This window comes from Macrotis lagotis, chromosome X (assembly GCF_037893015.1).
Source record: "Macrotis lagotis isolate mMagLag1 chromosome X, bilby.v1.9.chrom.fasta, whole genome shotgun sequence".
Classification (NCBI taxonomy): Eukaryota; Metazoa; Chordata; class Mammalia; order Peramelemorphia; family Peramelidae; genus Macrotis; species Macrotis lagotis.
This window is the reverse complement of record NC_133666.1, coordinates 519,738,641-519,759,718: the sequence shown is the minus strand read 5'-3', so window position 1 is coordinate 519,759,718 and position 21,078 is coordinate 519,738,641. Positions and strand designations below refer to the sequence as shown.

The window sequence follows — 21,078 nt, the reverse complement described above, 5'->3', positions numbered from 1 at the left end:
AATTTTTCATATGACTATGGATCACTTTGAGTTCCTCATCTGTAAATTGCCTTTACATATCCTTTGACCATTTGTCAATTGGGAAATGGTTTGTGTTTTTGAAAATTTGACTCAGGGAGCGGCTAGGTGATGTAGTAGATAAAGCACTGGCCTTGGAGTCAAGAGTACCTGGGTTCAAAATCCGGTCTCAGACACTTAATTAATTACCTAGCTGTGTGGCCTTGGGCAAGCCGCTTAACCCCATTGCCTTGCAAAATCAAAAAAAAAAAAAACCCAAAACAACAGCAACAACAAAAAAGAAAATTTGACTCAGTTCTCTGTATATTTTAGAAATTAGTCCTTTGCCAGAAATACTAGTTGTAAAAATTGTTTCCAAATTTACTGCATATCTTTTGATCTTAGTTATAGTGGTTTTGTCTGTGCAAAAGCTTTTTTTTTTTAATTTAACATAATCAACATTATCTAGTTTGTTTTTAATGATGTTTTCCATCTCTTCCTTGGTCCTAAACTGCTTCCCTTTGCATAGATCGGACAGGTATACTACTCCTTGATCTAGTTTGCTTATTATATTGTTTTGTATGTCTAAATCCTGTATCCATGTGAAGCATTTTTCAACTCAATACAATGACTTTGTTTTAAAGAATTATAGCTGCTCAAAATAAGAATGGGCTTTTCCTAAAGGCTAATAACTTCCCTGTCATTTAGGTCTTTAAACATAGACTTTTGGGCAGCCATTTTTCATAAACATTGTGCAGTGGGTTTCTTTTAGGAGCAAAGTTTGGTTAGATGACCTTTGATGACTCTTCCAACTTAGAATCACGGAATTCAGAAAGAGAATGAATAATAACAATCACCTAATGCAACCATTACACAAAGATGAATTCCTTCTATAACATATTTATTTAGCTGCCTTTTGGTTTGTGCTTGAAGAACTCCTGTGAAAGGAGATCTCCTGAACTAGATCATTCCACTTTGGGATAGCTCTAATTGTTAGGGCATGCTAAGTGGATAGAGTATAGGACTTAGAATCACAAAGAGTCTTCTTCATAAGTTTAAATCCAGTCTCAGACAATGACTAGTTGTGTAACCCTGGGTAAGTTAACCCTGTAAGTTTCCTCATCTATAAAATGAGCTAGAGAAAGACATAGAAAAACACTTCTTTGCCAAGAAAACCTAAAATTGGATCACAAGAGAATCAGATGTGATTGAACAATTGTTAGGGAATAATTTTCTTAAATCAAGCATAAAGCTCCCACTTACGATTTTTACAGTTTCTCTCTCTCTCTCTCTCTCTCTCTCTGTACATATATATATATGCATGTATATATATTATGTACCTATATTTATGCATAATAAGTATTTGACTCAATATATACAATATGTATGTTTACACAGTATATGATATTAATTAAACTATTTTAATATTATTTTAAACTATATTATTAAACTAATTATTTTAAACTATTTTATTTCCTCCCAATTACATGCAAAAACAGTTTTAAACATTTGTTACTTTTTTGAAAAACTTTGAGTTCCAAATTCTATAATTTTCTCCCTTCTTTCCCTTCTTCCTGAGATAATAAACAATCTGAGCTAGATTATACATGTGCAATAATACAAATCATTTCCATATCAATTACTAGGTATTTATATAATTTTTAAATATAGGTAACTCCTAGTGGAAAAAAACCCTCTACTAATGCAGATCTACAAGTGATCTGAAAATTAAAATCTTGGGGTTTTCTGGGGCCACTAAGAGGTTGAGTGACCGACCACCTTGGTATCACAAACCTGGTCTAGGACAGAAGACTGAAGCTATTTCTTCTTGACTCCAAGGCCATTTTTATCCAACTAAGCCACACTGTCTCACTTTATATTACATTGAAGTCCAATATAAAATAGCTTGGGTATGAGTGACTGACAAGGCTGACAAAGTTGAAGGGAGGGAAGGGTAAGAGAATAAGCTTTTATCAAGCACCCAATTTATCCAAAATCACCATATTAGTATTAGCCTGGCATTGCCAGATTGTTACTGATATGGGGGGGATCATATCCACAAGGCCAAGGACTCCCCTAGCAATCCAGACCTTCACCAGAAGTCTTATTTCCTATAAAATCAGCACATGAGGTGAAGTGGTTCTAGAATAGGTAAGTGAGAATGCATAACACTCCCCTCAGCATAAATAATAAAATATGTAGGTTATATCATAATATATGTGATGACATGGTCTTTTTAGATTACAAAGGATGGAGATCATGTACCAAACATTATACTAAGTGCTTCAGAAATATTATCTTCATCTGATCCTCACAATAATCATGTGAGGTGTTCTTATTATCCTCATTTTGAAGATGAAGAAACTGAGGTAGACGAAGGTTAAGTGACTTGCCCAGGGTCACTCAACTAGTAAATGACTGAAACTGGATTTGAACTCAGTTATTCTTGACTCCAGATCCAACACTATGACCCTAGATATCCCTGGGCAATGTACACATCACTCCCTAATTGTCATCCCAGCACTGGTACCTTACTTATGTTTTTTTTTTCCATTACACATAGAAGGGATTTAATGAAGGAAAAAGTTCACTTAGTTTAGTAACTGAATAGATATACAGCATAAATTAGAATGAAGTATTAAAAATAACTCAAAGTTTTAAACTAGGGAGAATGGTGGTGCTATTGTCAAAAAGGAAAAAAAAAAGGAGCTGACAATGGGAAAAAAACCTAATTTGAGCAAGAAGATAATGAGCATGATTTGGAGTTCCTGAAATTTCAGACATACAGGCTGACATTTCATAAACACACAATCACACACATATATCTTAATTAATTACACAACCAAGTATTATCAAAATTAGTAAAATAACTTTTCTTACTTTCTGCTGTTGTCATTTTTTCAGTTGTATCTAACTCTTTGTGGCTTCATTTAGTATTTTCTTGCCATTTCCTTCTCCAGTTAATTTTACAGATAAGGAAAAATGAAACAAATGGTTAAATGACTTGCTCAAGGTCATACAACATCTTGGTCTGCATTTGAACTCAAGAAGATGACTCTTTCTGACTTCAACTCCCACTCTCTAGCCACTACACACCTAGCTTCCTTTCTTACTTTCTATAAGTTGAATGAATTTAACTTACTTAAAGGAAAGTTCCTTCAAAAAATTTTCTGCAGTATAGAAACAATTCACATTTTTAGAGAGCTTTGTGATTTGCAGGGACCTTTATACAGATTGTCTCAAATGTTCCTCACAACAACCTTGTGAGGTGGGTGATATTATTCCATGACAGATAGTAAAACTAAGACTGAGAGTTTTAGTGACTTGTCAAGGCTCCTAATAGCTGGTAAGAGTCTGAGGCAGAATTGGAAACTGTGTCTTCAAAGACTCCAAGCCTAGCATTCTATTCACAATACCATGTTCTCAGAACATGAAGACTGGTATATTTAAGGGTTGTAGGTATCAATTTTGGCACCAAGATAAAGAGACATGAAACATAGCCTCAAAATGGTTGGGAGGTTAGGGAAAAATTCTAAGACTGGCAGAAGGTCATTAGGTTAAAGAAGGGCTCATCTTGGGCACATCTGGTGACTTTCTATTTTCCTAAGTATTCATACTCTTTAAATGAGGTTATTTCTCAGTAACATTCAAGACTTTATGACCATGTGAAACCATAACATGCTAATATTGTTCATAGGGTTTTCTGGGGAAAAGATTCTGGAGTGGTTCACCATTTTCTTCTCTAATGGCTTAATACAAACAGAGATTAAGTAACTTGCACAGGTTCACACAGCTAATGAGGGCCTAAAGATAAATTTGAACTCTGTTTTGCTCAACTCCATGACCAACATTCTATCTACTGAACCACCTAGATTCCTCATTATTTATATAGTAATCTTAGTCTTTTCTATGCTGATGAAGAATTGAAAGAAGATTCAGCACTCCAAATTTTAGTGCCTTAGGACTGAGTGTCACTTATATTGTCTTCCTTATATCTCTATTGGAATGAAAGTTTTAAGTCTTCCAGTTTTCTTTCTTTACAGTGGATAAAAACTAGTATTTAAAATGACATAGTCAGTCTGGAAGAGGGAAATAAAATTTTTAGTTTGTTCTGTTAGAAAAGTATAACTGGGGGTGGCTAGGTTGGAGTCAGGAGTAGCTGGGTTCAAATCCGGCCTCAGACACTTAATAATTACCTAGCTGTGTGGCCTTGAACAAGTCACTTAACCCCATTTACCTTGCAAAACCTAAAAAAGAAGTATAACTGTCCCCTGGATTTCTTACTACTCTTTGCTTTACAATCTTGCTGTGCTCTCTGATGAATCCCTCCGTTGATCCTTGGGTTCCTCAAAAAGTATCATAAGCACCAAAAATATGTTGCTAATTTATAATATAGAAATTGGAAATAAGAGTAGAAAGAAGAATAATTTCAAAATGCATTCATTATTAATTTCCCACCAGGAGGTAGGTTTTCTTCATTAGTGTTCAGTTGTATCTAACTCTTTGTAACCCCATGGACCATATCACTCCAGTACTATCCATGAAGTTTTCTTGGTAAAGATGTTGCAGAAGTTTGAAGTTTCCTTCTCCAGTGAATTAAGGCAAACAAAGGTTAAGTGACTTGCCCAGTGTCATAGAGTTGCTTAAGTATCTAAGGACAAATTTGAACTCAGGTCTTCCTGACTCCTGGCTCAACACTTTAATTCACTGAGCCACCTGGCTGCCTCCTTCCTTTACTAGCATCTAAAAATCTTCTAGGCTTAAAATTCAGATTTTTTTTCCTGTAGTTAAGATCAATTTATCCATTTCTCTTGATATTGTCAATCTATATGTACCAGTTGTTGGGTCTTTGGGATTATTATTTACCAATATCAGATTTGTTTACCAATTCAGATTTTGAATTTCCCATATAGTGGATCATTTTCCTTTTAGACCACCCATTTTTATTTTTTTGATAGTTCAATTTTATAATAATAGCTGAAATTATATGGCAACTTATGGTTTGCAAAGCACTTTCTGTACAGTTTCCCATTTGACCTTCACATGAGGAAAGTATTACACTCATTTTCCAAGTAGGGAAAACAAGTTAACAAAATTTGGTCATGATCATAAAACCAATAGGTTGTGAGACACTCATTTCCAGATCTTCCTGGTTTGAACTCATGTGCTCTCTGCTATAGGATGCAGCACCTCAAGGAAAATTCAAAAGGCATGTTTCTCTTCTCTTTTAGCAACCAATACTTTGCATCTTATTTGATGGGAAAAACTCCTGCTGCACTAGCTAATTTCTTTCTTGACTCTGGCAAGCTGCCATCTTATACAATGAAGTATAAGATACAGGTTCCTTTGGTTTATTTGGAAGGTTCCAATCTTTATTCCCAAGAAAATAGCAGAGGCCTATTTTACATACATACACAGTTGGGGCAAGTCTCCTGCTGCAGATACATTTACTAAATCTGGAAAAGAGTTTAAAACATGAAGCATTTTTTACAGGACTGTCCATATCTCTTATAATTCATTATATATATATATATATATATAAAATATATATATATATATTTATATATATATATTTTATATATATATATATATTAATTTCCTGATACATAGGGCAAAAAATAATCCATCTTCATTAATGACAGTGTTGTGGCCAAGATTTAAAGCATTTTTTGTTATGAAGCCTAGCCTTTCCAGGATAGATTATTTGATTGGTAATATTCCTAAATTGTGTGTGAAATATCCTATGGAACTCACAAATGACTTAGTAAGTACCACCTAAAAGTAATTCTAATAACTAAAAAGTATTAACATGCACTGTGTAAATTTAGAAATATATTAACTAGACAATAAGATTACCAGTGGTTTCATTTTTTTTTAATTGGGACATTTTTCTGGTGCTAAAACATCTTACCTATTCTCCATAGATTTAAATAATATTGAAGGTAACCCAACAATATCTTACTATTAGTTCTTGTACTGGAATGAAGTTTCTTAGACTTCTTGATTTTAAACATTCTATCAACGATTTTGTTCTGCATTTTACAATATAAGATTATTTTTCTTGGGAAAGAAAAGAGAAGCAAAATAAGGGTTAATCTTCTCTGTCTTCCCACCATCAGACTTTATCATTATCCTATTGACTCTGAGTACCACCAGGTCCTATTCTTTCTTTAAACTTTCACCATTCTCTCAGTAATAAAAATAATTTTTTGTTATCCTTAATATTCCTCACTAACCTCAGTTCATTTGACATTTTATTGTTCCCCATAATTTTGTTCCAAATAGCCATATTTTTGTATTATTCTTATAAGCCATGTTATACTTTTGTATTCTAGTTAACTCAATGTCAAATGCCTTTCATATAGTCAGTCTCCATTTCAGCTTAGCTGGACTGCTAGCTATTCCTTATACAAAGGATATCATCTTGGAACACCATGTCCTCTCCACCTTTTGCACAGGTGCCTCAAGCATACTCTATCTTCCCTTTATGCCAAACCTGTGCTACATGTCATGTCTTCACAGATGAATGTAAGCTCCTTGATGACAAAGATTATCTCCTTTTGTCTTTGTATCTTCAATGTCTACCACAGTTCCAATTGTTAATTTATAAAGTTTTCCAGAATTAAATTAATTTCTCTATTTTTTTGTCTTTGTTTACTCACCTATATATGACGTTATAACTTACATTGATTGGTTAATTCCTTACATATTCACATTGGTCTTTCTTTTCCCTGCTTCATCAGAACTCTTTATTTTTGTTTCTTCAGAATGCCATTCTTTAGCATGTCCCACTGCTCCTGGGCAGATTTCCTTCAAAAGATTTCAGTTCATAGCATTTTATCTTATCTTTTCTTGGAACCCATTGAAATCTGCTCTCCAAGACTATAGTACAAATTTGACAGTCCCTGGTTTTCTTCTCTTTTTCTACCACAAACTCAAATATGGAATGCTCCTTTCTCCTCAACGTTCCCATAATTCCTATTACAACACACTGTTCCTTTTTGGTGAAGTTAATCCCCAAAACACTGTTCCTTCCTAGGCCAGACATAAGAAACGAGGTCATATTTACAGATTCAAAATTAAATGATAGGCTGGCTGAAACAGAATAAACTTGAGAATTGTAGAACTGTAGATACAAAGCTTGGTTGTTTCCTTTTCATACACATGTCATACTTTAAGATTGAAAAATGGTCTTCCTTCATATTCACCTTAGGAGGGAGATAAGTCAGTGACTATAATTCATATTTTACAAATGATGAAAGTAAAGCTCATAGAGGTACTCAGAGAATACCTTACCCATTATTACCAAGCTAACATTATTAGAACTCTCCTGGATTTTCTGACAAGTTTAGGGCACCTTCTTGCCTTCCATGTTGCCTCTCAGAGCTAATGATGTTTTTCCTTTGTGAGTGAATACTATCTCACTTTTCTTGAAGGTAAGAGTTGAAGATGTTGTAATTTTCATATAACTGTAATACCCATTAATAGTTTCTCCATTTCGGTCTACCCACAGCTGCCCCCACACAGCTTGAATTCAAGAAATGATCACATTCCCTGTGGCATTTATAGCTACATTTTATACTTGGAAAAATAACCAGTCTGAATTTGTTGCCAAAGTTACATCATTCTATTGGATTTCTTCTAGAACTTGGCCCATGCAGGAATTTCAATGGCATTCTATGTCCAATTTCACTACCAACTACTACTAATTTTGTTATATAGTCTTGAGACCCCTGACAATCTGATGATGATTAATTCAATTCAATTCATCATTTTTTAATGGCTCATTATATTCAAGGCACTGAACTAGAAAGCTAAAGCAAGACAGTTCCTGTCCTCAAGGATCATATAGACTACTTTGATGAGGAGGGAAGGAGAATACATGTGCAGTAATACATAGACAGAAGGTTATTTGAAGGAGAGAGTACTAAGGACTGGAGGTATCAGTGGAAACTTCCTGAAAAAGTTAACCTCCAAACAGAACCTTGAAGGAAAATAACATTTCTGAAAGATATAGATATTGAGGAAATGATTTCTTGTCATATGGTATGACTTAAATAAGTATACATAAATGAGAGATAGAATGTTAATGTGAGGAACAACCAATCATCCAACTTACCTAGAATGTCAGATGAGACTGGAACTAATCATAGACACCCTTAAGTAATAGCAAAGTACTTTTTATTTTACCCCTAGATATGTTCGCAGTCCTCAGGTTAACCGAATAGGTATTCATGTTTTATATTTGTGAGTATCCTTAAAAATCAACAGGATAAGTCGGATGAAGCCAGTTTCCTATTTTTTAATCTCATTCACTTTCAGTGGCAGCTGTTCTCAGCAGGGCAAGCAAAGCATCCACATCCTATAACTTTAGCCATGTAACCTTTTTCGTCATGTTTTATGGTGCCATATGCTGCTGTCCTAAAAGAGCACTGGGGGTCCTCTAAAAAAGAAAAAAAGACAGAATAGTTCTCGGCATGCTAGTGGTATGGACAGTCCAATTAAGAGGAGGGAGAAAAGGCAAGCTGTGTCATGTTTATTACTGTTCCAGAAAGCAGAGTAAGGGCAGCCACAAAGGTGAAACCTTCTCTTCAAAATGAACTAAGTTTCACTAAGAATGTATGTAGAAAATCTAGCCATGGACAGTTGTGACACATGATCATATCTCCTGTGATTACAACTTTCTGAGTATCCGTAAAACATTTCTGGTTTTTAGGAGAGAAGAGGGTTCTACTGGACTGATTCTGAGGTCCACTTACTGAATCAAGAAGGAGATTTAACTATAAAAGTGCTTTGTGTTAAAGGGCTTTTGGACTCATATAAAAGTCTCAGCTGTACTAGAGAAAAAACTTTTTGAAAAGAACTTTTCAACAGAAAATAATAGGATTTTTAAATAGAAATATAAAGTGGGACATCTCCACATTTACTCAGTCTCATCCATTTGAGGCCTCTATGCCAAAAGTGTGAACCAGAGAACAAATTTTAGAAAAAAGAAACTGATGAAAGATAAAGACAAACTTTCCTTCCCTACTCCAAAAAAACTTCAAACCATTTATTGGCACATTGTAGTAGTTCCCCATGTACAGTTTAAAGAATACTCTAATGGAAAGGTATATGACACAGTGAAATGTATCAACAGGTGACTAGTAGGGCAAAAAATATACTTTCCCTTCAACAAGAATTTATATTTTTTTGTTTATTTACATGAAAAAAATTTAATATTACCTTCATTTCCACCTTTATTCAGGGAGTGATCCCTTGCTACAAAAACATTTAAAAAAAGAATTGGGGAAAGGAGGAACAGTTCAGCAAATCTAATCAACAAATTAACTGACACTGACAATACATGATACTATCCAGTCCCCACCATTGTCAACCTTTGCAAAGAAGATAGAGGTTAATTTTTTTATTTTATCCCCCTCTTTTTTCAGCACCAACTTCCATTTGCATTCAATACCATTGTTTTTGATGATCTAGGTTTTACTTTTTTAAAAAAATGCAGTTTTGTGTACAATGAAATATTAGTATTCCCCTCTTTAATACTCATAGGTAACTTAATCTGAAAGATCATTAGAGTTTATCTCCCTAGAAACATCATCAAAATGATATCAGGGATCTTTGGAGACAAATCATTCTAAGTGAAAGACTAAAGTCGTTAAAGTATTATCAAGGAATTTTTTTAGCAACATTGCACTATATTGGTATTTAAAAAAATCATTAAAAATAAAAGATTCTATTCCAACCTCCCTAATAAGCAATTACATCAGTAACATTATCTCTCAGATATTTTATGCCTTAATAGTTTCAAAACCATTTCCTTACCACAGCCCTAGTTCTAGAGTTAGGGAATTTAAGCTCAGATGCAAAATTTAATACCTGATAAACCTTATACAAATCATTTAACCTCTATATGGCTCAGTTTCCTTATCTGTTATGATCTTTATAGTTGCTTTCAGCACTAACAGTTGTTTTGAAATTAGCAATACAAATAGAAAATACAAAAAAATTCAAAAATAAAAAAATATCTCTACAGATAAGGAAAAATGAAATTCAGAGAGATTAAATGACTTCTGTTAGATGTCAACAAGCAGCAGAAACAAAACTAGCATTCAGATTAGAGACTAGTGAATATGCTTTCTACTATGCCATACTGTCCCTCTTTTTTATGTTCAATTATTTACAAAACTATTGAGGAAGAAAATACTAGTAAAAAAGAGTGTTATATGTATATCCATGTACCAATAGATGGCACAATTAGGTAGGGTTTGGTTATATGAGAAATTTTCAAAACTTTCTCTTTTACCTCTCACCTTTGGAGTTTGAATTATATGGAGAGATTTGGCACACTTCCAAGATTGTTCTTTCCTTGTCTCACTGGCTATTCAAGGGTTTTGAATTTCCCTTGGTTCACAGCTGTACTTTACCCCATTCTAGATACCAGATAATTATTACTCAATACTATGTGAATCATCCCATTTATTGAGACCTAATAGCTTACACTCCCAAATCACTAGCTTTTTCTATTTCTGTTATTTAGTAGCATAGAAGAATTATTTATAGCAGAAAAAGAAAACTCTTTTCTCTTTCTCATTGAGTTCAGATCCCAGTTAAGAGGGGGTGGTCCAAGGTTGAAAACCTCTGACCTGTTTAGTGCTGTGTATTGCAAGTTTATCTATTGATTTCAACCACTACAATATCCCTGTATTCAATTAACAGACTTAAGTCACAAAACATTTATGTGGACAGATCTCTATAGTAGGACCCTATGTCGTGCTGACCTTAATCCATATAATGTCTAATTCTTTTTAATACTTCAAACTTGGAGAGAGGACAGTGCTGACATTGTAGATATGAGTGGGCATAAAATGAATAAAAGAAATTCTTCTGGCAACAATTCAGTGCATATAGTTTGTAGTAGAGAAAATGTTTTAAAAATAGAAATAACTAACAAGGTGGGGGGAATGTAACTAAAGACTGCCAGTTATAGGCACCAGAGGAAGGAGGGGGGGAGAGAATTAAACCTTCATTGTCCTTTTACTAATTTCAAGTAGTAATATAGTTATCCATACTAATCTCAGTTTTTAACTAATAAATGCAGACCCTGGCCACTGAAAGAGAGTCTACAGCACTAGACTCTAGTGCATGAACCTTCACTGCACTCTCTCTCTCAAGTTCTCTGTCAGTCTATCTGTCTGTCTGTCTCTCTAACATCTCTCTGTCTCTGTCTCTGTCTTTCTGTCTCTCTTACTCTTTCCCTCTCTGTCTCTCCCTTTCCCTTCCTCCCCTACATTGTGCCACTGCCACCATGATTATTCTACTTATAGTCCAAATATCTCAGCTGTTTAGATTAAACTTCTCCTAACCCAGTGAGGCTTTGCACAAACCTCTACAAAATATCTCCTTTTCAGCATAGGGATAAAGCAACATTATTTGTCTACAAATACAATTCTTAGATTTTAGATGCTTTCCCTGCCTATTAAGCTGTTTGAATAATCAATTGTATCCCATACAGATAACTTTGTTTGTTAGAGAAGTAAATATATCCTTTCCTTGATAGGCAGATAGCAAAGTACGTGTAATTTTTAGTCTTATCATTTTTCTGGGGATAGTAAGTGACTTGCCTAAGTCACAAAGACAGACAACCAGATGTGAACCCAGGTTGTGGTTCTCTATTACTCCATATTTGAAGTATTCATTATAAATATATGTGTGGACATTTCAGAGAGAGAGAGAGAGAGAGAGAGAGAGAGAGAAGTTCAATGTATCAGTTTCAAATTTACAGAAAAGGGAAAAAACCATCCAGTTAGAAAATGGCTAAAGCAAACTTTTCTGGTAACAATTCAGTGTATATAAACTAATGGTTCTGAGAACACCACCAAACTCTTTAGCCTTATCTTAGAATTTATCTGTAGCTTGATTCTAACTGAATTTAATAATCATACTTGTGTCACTTAGGAAGAGTTATTGGAACTCAAAGCACTCCAGAGTCATTTCCTAATTTAAATCCTCAATCTTGTTTTTAAGGTTAATAGCTGTTCATAGAATTAGTAGGATGAATAAAGGGTCATTGATAATTGATAAGTGACAATCATCTCAAGGTCATAAAGTCATGAGCAAAATCCATATTTAACAAGTGTGTATATGCCTTACCTGTCTCAGGATCATCTTTGGTATTTTAAAGTCTGATACAAGTTATAGCTGGCAGCTAGGTAGTACAGCCGGTGGTACAGCTAGGCAGATCACCGGGCTTGGAATCAGGAAGATCTGATTTCAAGCATAATCTCAGAAACAAACTAGCTGCATGACCATGGACAAGCCACTTAATCCCTATTTGTTCTTCTTTAAAATGGGGATACACTGGAGAAGAAAATGGGAAATCACTCCAGTATCTTTGCTAAGCAGATCCTGTGAACAAAATCCATTGGCTCACATACAGTTAGACACCACTAAATAATATTAAGTTTTAGCTATATTCCCTGATCGTTCTTTTTTTTCCCTGAAAACACCCAACTTGAATTCTCTGATACAGTCAAATATGATTATTGCCTGGCATAGTCATTACTTTCTCCAATCTCTTACCTCACTTTGCACTCCCTGTTTTTGCTTTCTGTCAAACAACTTAATTTCCTACCTCCAAAGTCTTGCTTAAAACTTTTCTTTACCTTTATTTTCCCTAAGCAGTCCCCTTTAATTTTTGATTTATTCAGAATCCCCATCCCACAGACTTCCCCAAGGGCTTATGCATTTAACTCTGGACTACTCATAGTGCTTCTGTTGAGTCATTCCAGTTATGTTCAACTTTTACTGACATCATTGGGGGCTTTTTAGAAAAAAATTTGCAAGGCAATGGGGTTAAGTGACTTGCCCAAGGCCACATAGCTAGGTAATTATTAAGTGTCTGAGGCTGGTTTTGAACTAAGGTACTCCTGACTCCAGGGCCAGTGTTATATCCAGTGCACCACCTAGCCACCCCCGTTTGGGGTTTTCTTGACAAAGATACCAGAAGTCTTTGGTATTTTCATCTCTAGTCCATTTTACAAATGAGGAAACTGAGGCAAACAGTATCAAGTGATTTGCACAGGGCCACACAGTTAGTATGTGTCTTAAGTTGGATTTGAATTCATATTTTCCTGTCTCCAGGACCAGCACTCTAACCTAGCTGTATTTACTCAAGTCCTACGTTGAGCAAGACATCATATTTGTAAGGTTTTTAGCTGAGGGTTCTGATCTGATGAGTCTTCTACAGATATTTCTCATGCATGTTCCTCTTCTCTTTCAATATTTTTTAAGCTCCTAGGAGGAATTAATCATAAGAGAATTCCAAGCCCAGTGCACCTGCAGAGGAGACAGCCCTTGATTCCTGGTAGGTTTCAGGAGGTATCACAGAACAAGCAGGTGTGACATCCCTGCATGTGACTTCCAAACATCGTCTCCCTCTAGAGTCTCCTAGTGCTTTGTCAGTGGCTGCTGTTGTCTGTCCCTTCTGTTTTCGTTTTCTTTTTTCTTTTTTAAAAAGCCAAAAAAGACTACAATTTTTTTTCTCTCTAGGAATACTGCAGTATGCTAATTTCTTTCCATTATCTGTGTAAGGAGTTTGATTAGCAGCAGCAACAGCAGGCTCTAGCCATAATTATGTAGACCATAATTGAACATATTTTTGTCTTATGGGCTGAAGCAAATGCAGATTCTTTATAAGATGATCTTGGCATTGAATGCCATTGGCTTGTTATAGTAGAATAGTGTTGGCAGATGGTTTAAGAGAAGCCTATATGCTAAGTACACATAGCACCTGCATGAAAGGAGACAAGTCCCGGGACAGCTTTCTTTTCCTCCTAATCTTGGTCCAGTTAAGAGATGGCACCAAGAAAATTATAATAATAAAATATACACATGGCAAAAAGACATACGACTCTAATGTGCATATAAAGTATCAACTGTATATCAGGGATCATGCTAGACACTGGCAACCGAAAGATGAAAAATGACACATTATTTTCCCTCAGAGAGCTCATAATGTAATAGAAGGGGTAGGAAATGTGTAAGTGAATATGTTAAATTGTCATATTTCAAGCAGCTAGGTAAGTACAGTGGATAGAGCACTGAGGCTGAAGTTAAGAAGATCTGAGTTCAGATTTGGCCTCAGACACCAGTTATGTAACTCCGGGCAAGTCACTTACTTAACCCCTAGTTGCCTCAGTTCCTCATGGGGGATACAATGGAGAAGAAAGTGGTAAACCACTTCTGTATCTTTATCAAGATAAGTCTACAAAGTCAAATAGAGTTGGACATGACTAAACAGCAACAAGCACAGAGGAAAACTACAGGAAGACTTTTAGAAATGAAAGTTCATATAACTTAGAAGTCATCTAGTCCAAATCCTTATTTTATAGTAACCAAAGAAAATGAGGGCTAGAGATTGTAAATAATTTACTCAAGGTCATGCAACTAGTAAGGACAGAATCAGATTCAAATTCAAGTCCTTTGACTCTAAATTCAGGAAATCTTCTGTATTATGTTTTTCCCCCAAAGTCACATTATACCTGAAATGGACCCTTAAGGAAGAAAAAGATTTCACTACTCAGAGATGTTCAGGAAATATCTCGATCCTTTGTCAGAAGTTTCAGAAGAGTTGGATCAGAGAATAGAACTTAAGGTTTTCTTTGCATTTCTTATAGCACACCCCAGGTATATGATTTTTGATTTTGATTAAATTAGGTAGGGAAGTTGATTGATTACATACCATCTAAGTTATCTTCTGATTTCAAGATTCTATGATTCACCCTCTTTTCTAACAATAAGAAAAAAAGTGTTTCTTAACTCCTGAAGCTACATTTCATCCTTCCTGAGTCCAAGCAGTGAGGGTTATGTATTTAATAGTTGTATCAAACTCAGAGCATATGACTTTTCATAAGGAACTCTCTCTCTCCCTCCCTTCCTTTCTCCCTTCCCCCCTCCCCTCTCCTCTCCTCTCCTCCCTCACCTTGATTTGTTCTTATTAAAGAGATCTGTTTTATCATTTCAAATACTAAAGTTCTATATCTTATCACTGAGATTGAGCCAGATTTAGCCAGATTTGGAATTTTCAGTGTAAACACCTCAGAAACCTGCAATCAATACAAATCAGGGCTTGATTCATTTTCTTGATTGTACATAATTAAAAGGTTAATAATACATATTAAACTTACAAGTATAAGCTTACACAATTTTGGAGGGGGAACTGGATTGTTAAACATTTACTAGTATACTATTGTTTATATGTAGGTGCATAACTTCTTGAACAATTATATATCAAACATTAAATGAGGTCAAAGGTTCATGATGTATATATATATATATGCACATATATAATTCACATTCATATATATAACAAGCTCTTTATGTTTATTCTCTCTCTATGCTTAATGCACAGTGGCCATTTTTATTGATTGATAAGAATATAGTACATATGCATATATAGACATGCTTGCATATATGTGTATATATTTATATATATATATATATATATATATATATATTTAATGGGAGACAGCAAAAAGAATAAGATAATCTTGAATGTTTTCCATAATCTAGTACTATTCAACATCTGCTTATATTTAGTATCAGATTATTTAAAGTTACTCTTAAATGTAACTAGGAAGTCCCAAGATTAGAAGAAATTCCAGTATTAGTAATGACTGGCAAATTAGTGGTACTGTCGCAAAAATCAGGGTTCTTAGAAGTGAAAAACTCAAGATTGGCCCTGGAGTTGTAAAAAACCTCAAATCTTTATTCACAGACCTGTAAAGTTCTGCACAACTTGGAAAGCACAAATAGTTCACTGAAACACCATGGACCTAGGAAAGAATTTAGTTGCAAGCCCGGAAACAACATAGGAAAGAAGAGAGAAGAAAATGGTAGGAAGCCTAGGAGAGGAGAGGAGAAAAGCTTAATCAACACAAATCTGACCACATGGATTTCGGGTCATATTGCTCCAGCAGCATAGACCAGGAGCATGTAGTTCTAACTTGGAAAGAGAAAGTGATCATCTTGTGTGGTGGGGGGGAGTGATCATCCTGAAGGACCTTGCTTAAATGCATTTCCATAGTGGGTAGAACAAGGGTGGTGCTTGGGGAGTGGTTTAGCGCCTGGTTCCAGGTATTCGCCAATAGATATGCGAAAAGGATGCCCCCCCCCAAGCAGTGGTTAGGATAGTACTCATTGCATGTGAATGGCATTCTATGCACTAGTCCTTCCTATTCCCAGGGATGTGACCTCCAAGTCCAACATGGTTATTTTTCTGTGCCCTGTCACAGCTCACATTTCAAATTATTTCTTTTCTGGATGTGTGCTACTGGCATCTTTATTTACCATCTTTATACAGTAATATCAGAAGATGTGCCACTGATGTCATATCTGAAAGTCCATTATTAAGTGCCCTTAGCCTCTGAGATCTTACTAGCTACCATCAAGCCTGAACCCAATTCTGTTTCCTAAAAATCTAGGGTCACATTCTCTACAGATCATTGCATAGTTCTCCCTGCTCTTATTTGGGCAGAAGGTGGAGTTGTGAAAAAAATATATGATTTTGTTATTATTGTTTCTTTCATTGAATTTAATAGTTAACCCATTTTCTCAAATTCTTTTGCTATGATTTTTATATTTGATTTGATTTTGTTTAATTTGCAATTCATACCAGTTTTTATGTTCTAAAAATAAAAATACATCAGTATTAATGGCTTATTTAAAGTAACAAACAAAATAGAAATTAAAATAGAAACAATGCAAGATAATATGATAGAAAAATAATTGTTTTAATTTTTAAATGATATAATATTTTAAGGGTTTTTTTGAGGGGATGACACCATCATTGATTTTTTTTTCAATCAAAAGAACACTGAAATAGTATAAAAAGACTTCCCAATCATCCAGATTATGTGTGTCTGGAGTCCCCAGAAGGCCTTAATCTGCCTTTACATTGCTCAAACTGCATGACAAGCAGGATCTTTCCCATCTTAGAATTTAGGCTTTATAATTAGCCTGGAACTAAGTGACATAAATCTGTCAGGAGCAAATTACAGAGAGATTTAGCTATGGCTATTTTGAAAAGTCATTAGGCATTTGTTTAGTAATAAAGACTAGAAGTAAAAAGTTACCCAACCTCCTGATACCCATAGAAAAGGGGTAAGTTAAAGTCAAATTATATATGAATATAAGAGGAGGACCCAATTTCTTCTTTACCTGGCAGATTTCTTTTTCAATAGATCATAGAATCTTGGTCCCCAGCATTTCTCTGAATGTGAAGTAATGAAAGTTTGTACTTGTTTTCCTATTTGACTAAAGCAAGGCTTCTATTTGATTTGGGCATGACATTTTCTAGATGATAGTACTTAAGGAGAATTTATACTATGTAATAGTGGTAAAATACTTTCTAGGGTGAGACTACCTCCCTTTAAGATATTTGTGAAACAGGGAAGAAAAATATATGAAACACGGTATACTCTCAAAGTAACTTTCAGAAACAAATTCAGTAATGGAGAAGATAGTAAATAATGATTGAGGGTGGTGGGGAGGCAACAGTGGAGAGCATTTGGAGATGGATTTGGAAGGAGAAAGATAGAAACATGCTATCTTATAGTTTCTGATTTTATCCAATTATTCTTGTTAATTGAAAGGCAGCATGAATAGTAGAAAGAGAGGTGATCTCTAAGCCAAGCTCTCAGTCCAAGACCAGCATCTTGACTTTTGTGATATTGGACAAGTCACTTAATTAGCCCCCCAGTTCTCTAGACAACTTTCGAAGCCTTTAAGTTGTAAGAAAAGTACTGATTTGCACTGGTGTTTTGTTTGTGTGTGTGTGTGTGTGTGTGTGTGTGTGTGTGTGTGTGTGTAGTGGGGAGTTTACAGGTCAAATCCCTGCCCCCTATTTTTGCTAAGCATATTTTTATTTTTCTGGTTGATAAAAATACTGCACCCTCTAAAGGGTGGCACCCTGTAAAAAGTCCTGATCACACTGCCCTAGTTATGGTTCTCACAGTTGGTTCTCATTATCTGAGGGATAGCCTGTATATTTTTACTTTTCAGGTTTGGAAGAGTGTTTGGAAGCACTCCTTAGATATGAGAATGTGCTCAACCTGTTGTTGCTATTTAACCTTGAATAACTGGCAAGTACACTGCAATCCTTTAGATGAAGCTACTGGCAAAGGCTATTGTTTTCAGCTAGAAATTAACAATGCCTCTTCAGCGAGCCATGGATTTGCCTTATTTTACAAATCGATCATCTATTTAGGAGTTTAATTTGTTGTCTTTCATCAATCATGTAGCATTTTTATCAGTGATGCCAGCACAGTCTAAGGGGTTTTCAATTAACCCAATTAAAGGCAAGAACATAGTAACTTTAAAGGGGGAGGTGTAGCCTTATTGAACAGAATAGAAAGACTAATAGTTATCTCCCTCAATAGCCTGGCACCTTGGGTCCTGTCGGAAGGTGGGGCTGCAGGTTGGATCTGGGTGTCAATAGTATTGAAATGTGTTGTCTGACTGCTAGAGTAGAATAATATGCTACTGGTTATTTGAGTTAGGGCGGATTATTCCGGCTCCACAGATCCCACATGGGCACCTTGTTTCTCTCTAGAGAGTTAATAATGGCCATGATGATACTTAACAAGGGAGGGAGATGGGCTCGTGGAACACTCAAAGGTAGCTGGAGGGGAGGGGCGAAGGACCAAGTTCTGATTTGTTGCTGAAGATGCTTAAGTTGGGAAGAGGGGGAGGGAAGAAGTGTAAGGAAAATCTCTGCATCTGAGATCCAGGGAGGTGAGAAGCACCTCAGGTAGGTTCGAGAAATCAACTTGCTGGGGGCAACCTCCGGCTAAGCTTTTAGGGATTGGTTAAAGCAGATAGGTCATAGAGGTCACTCAGACTTTGTTGGCGCTTCCTCCCTGCCCCCACCCCCTAGATTCCCCCCCCCCCCTTACCTCCTCCCTACCTTCCCGGTTAATATTGCTAGCACTAGAGCCATACACCCCTTTGTGGGTGGGGGAAAGGGGTGTGTGTATGAGGGAGAGAGTCCCTGCCCGTGTGACAGATCAGCGCTCAGCGGAGAGTGAGCGGATGGCACATCACTTACCCACTGGGCAGTCTGAGATGTTTGCCTTGCCCTCTTCGCTGGGCTGCAGGCAGGGCTCGGGGCCAGACCCGAGCTTGGAGAAGCGGAAAAAGAAAGCTTTTGATTTGATGAGGATGAAGCCCCTGAAGGAGCCCGCGCCTAGCAACAATGTATCCTTCGTGATCCATTGCCACCTAGGCAAGGAGATTAAACACATTTGCAGCAACTGCGGTCGCGGTGAGGACACCCGGGACGGTGAGTGCTGGGATGTCTTCCGTGCAAGCATTTGTACGAGAGGGAAGCAAGGGAGCGGCTGGAGAGACGGGGAGGTTGGTTTTGTTTCCTTGCTCCTCTTCGTGTGTGCATGCCAGATGCTTAGCTTGCGATCTCTGGCTGCAGGGCCACAGAGAAAGACCCCAGGAATAAAGCCCCCGGAGGACTTCGGGGGAACATTAGCGAGCAGAGCCAGGAATAAATAATAAGAGTGCCTTCTCTTTGCTGTTGAAATAAGGTTTTGAAACAGGTGAAAGGACCAGGCAACTCTGTTAGATCACTGTGTGGGAAGGGTTGGTGGACTTGGACAGTTTTGTGGGGTCTAGAATCGTTTCTATCCATCCTGTTTGTCCCCACCCCACCCCAAACTTTCATCCTTCATGAAAGCAGGCTTTGCTGAGCTTGACAGTTAGGAGAGGTTGGCTTTTCTGCAATATGGCTTTGGGGTGTGGTGGCTGCACCTTAGGGTGAGAGCTCATCCCCTTAAAGGTTCCTGAAGTTATGAGATGATGGTTCAGAAGAGGAAAATATGGCCTTGGATTTTTGACAGCTGTTTAGGGACAGCTTTGAAGAAACCCAACATCCCAAATCAAGAAGGGTAGAGTGGGGAGACACATCAGCTGGCAGGCTGAAGGCATCTGTGCCTATGTTCACCCAGGGCCTCTCCCACCTACCAAAGCTTAATTAAGTAGAGCTAATTCAAAAGAAGTTATTTTTGCAAGAACCTCTCAACAAAAAGAACTTGAAATTAAGTAATGTTGACTTACAGTAATCCAGATAGTTGTCTTCCTCTGCCAACTAGGATGGCATTTCACTGTGACTTTGGAGGGGGTGGAGGGTCTGCCTAGAATTGTTTGAACTTGTCTCATATTCTTGAAGGTCAAAGAAAAGTTTTAGGAATCAAATATGAAAATGAAAACAATCACTGTCATCATAAGGGCTGAGTGTTAATAAAATCTGCCCTTGTACCTGGTTAATTTCTCTAGTGAGGAAAATTTTCACACAAGCAAAGATGTTTTAGTTTGTTTCAACCAAAGCAGCAAATATTACTGAGAACTCTCTTTTGTCAACCAGTGGAGTTCAGTGTAATGAAGTGAGGAGGGTTTCACTAATGTCTTTTCAAAATTAGAGTCCTGCCTGTGTAATTATACTTTTCTTTGATTAAACTGCCAGAGAGGCTATATGGAGATGGCTTTTCAGCTTAGACTAGAGAGAACCTGGGACTCCACTGGAAAGGATGCTTTTTCTGGGAATACTAAGACTTTGTTTTGGTTTGGGGAGGGGGATGCTACATGGATATTGTTGCATAATTTTGCAATTCTTACTCTTACTATTTTTTGGTGACTGCAGTCCCTGTGACTGCAAATCAAGTTCTTTATGATATAAGCACAAAGCATTTATATTGGGAAACAGCTAAGACATTTTTCTTCTTGGAGAAACTCATGCTGTTAGTTTAGATAAATTGATCCCCCTGAAGAAAAACTGTCAACAGCCATCACAGATTTGTCTCAATTTAGTATTTCTAAATGTTGGCATAACCAGAAAGGAATAACATTTTACTCATCTGTGTGTGTGTGTGTATGTGTAAACATAAACATAGTATCTGACTACATGCACACTAGTGTGTGCCTGTCTGTTTTCTGCACTCCTCATACTATTGGGGCATAGATTTTACTGCTCACAGCAGGAATTTCTTCTTCTCTGCATTAACTCTACAGTCTCTA

The 21,078-nt window shown here is 36.4% G+C and overlaps 1 protein-coding gene across 4 annotated transcripts in view; it reads left to right on the top strand.

The window, feature by feature from the left end:
- PHACTR1 (phosphatase and actin regulator 1) overlaps nucleotides 1–21,078 on the top strand; it is a 652,586-nt gene that overhangs the window by 338,371 nt on the left and 293,137 nt on the right. Inside the window, exon 1 of one of the 4 annotated variants that reach the window (XM_074207809.1) lies at nucleotides 18,996–19,336. The exons of the other annotated variants lie outside the window; for them this stretch is intronic. Coding sequence (XP_074063910.1) covers nucleotides 19,030–19,336 — 307 coding nt within the window. The 5' untranslated portion in view covers nucleotides 18,996–19,029. Of the gene's footprint in view, nucleotides 1–18,995; nucleotides 19,337–21,078 lie in introns of those variants that run through there. 4 annotated transcript variants of the gene reach the window in all.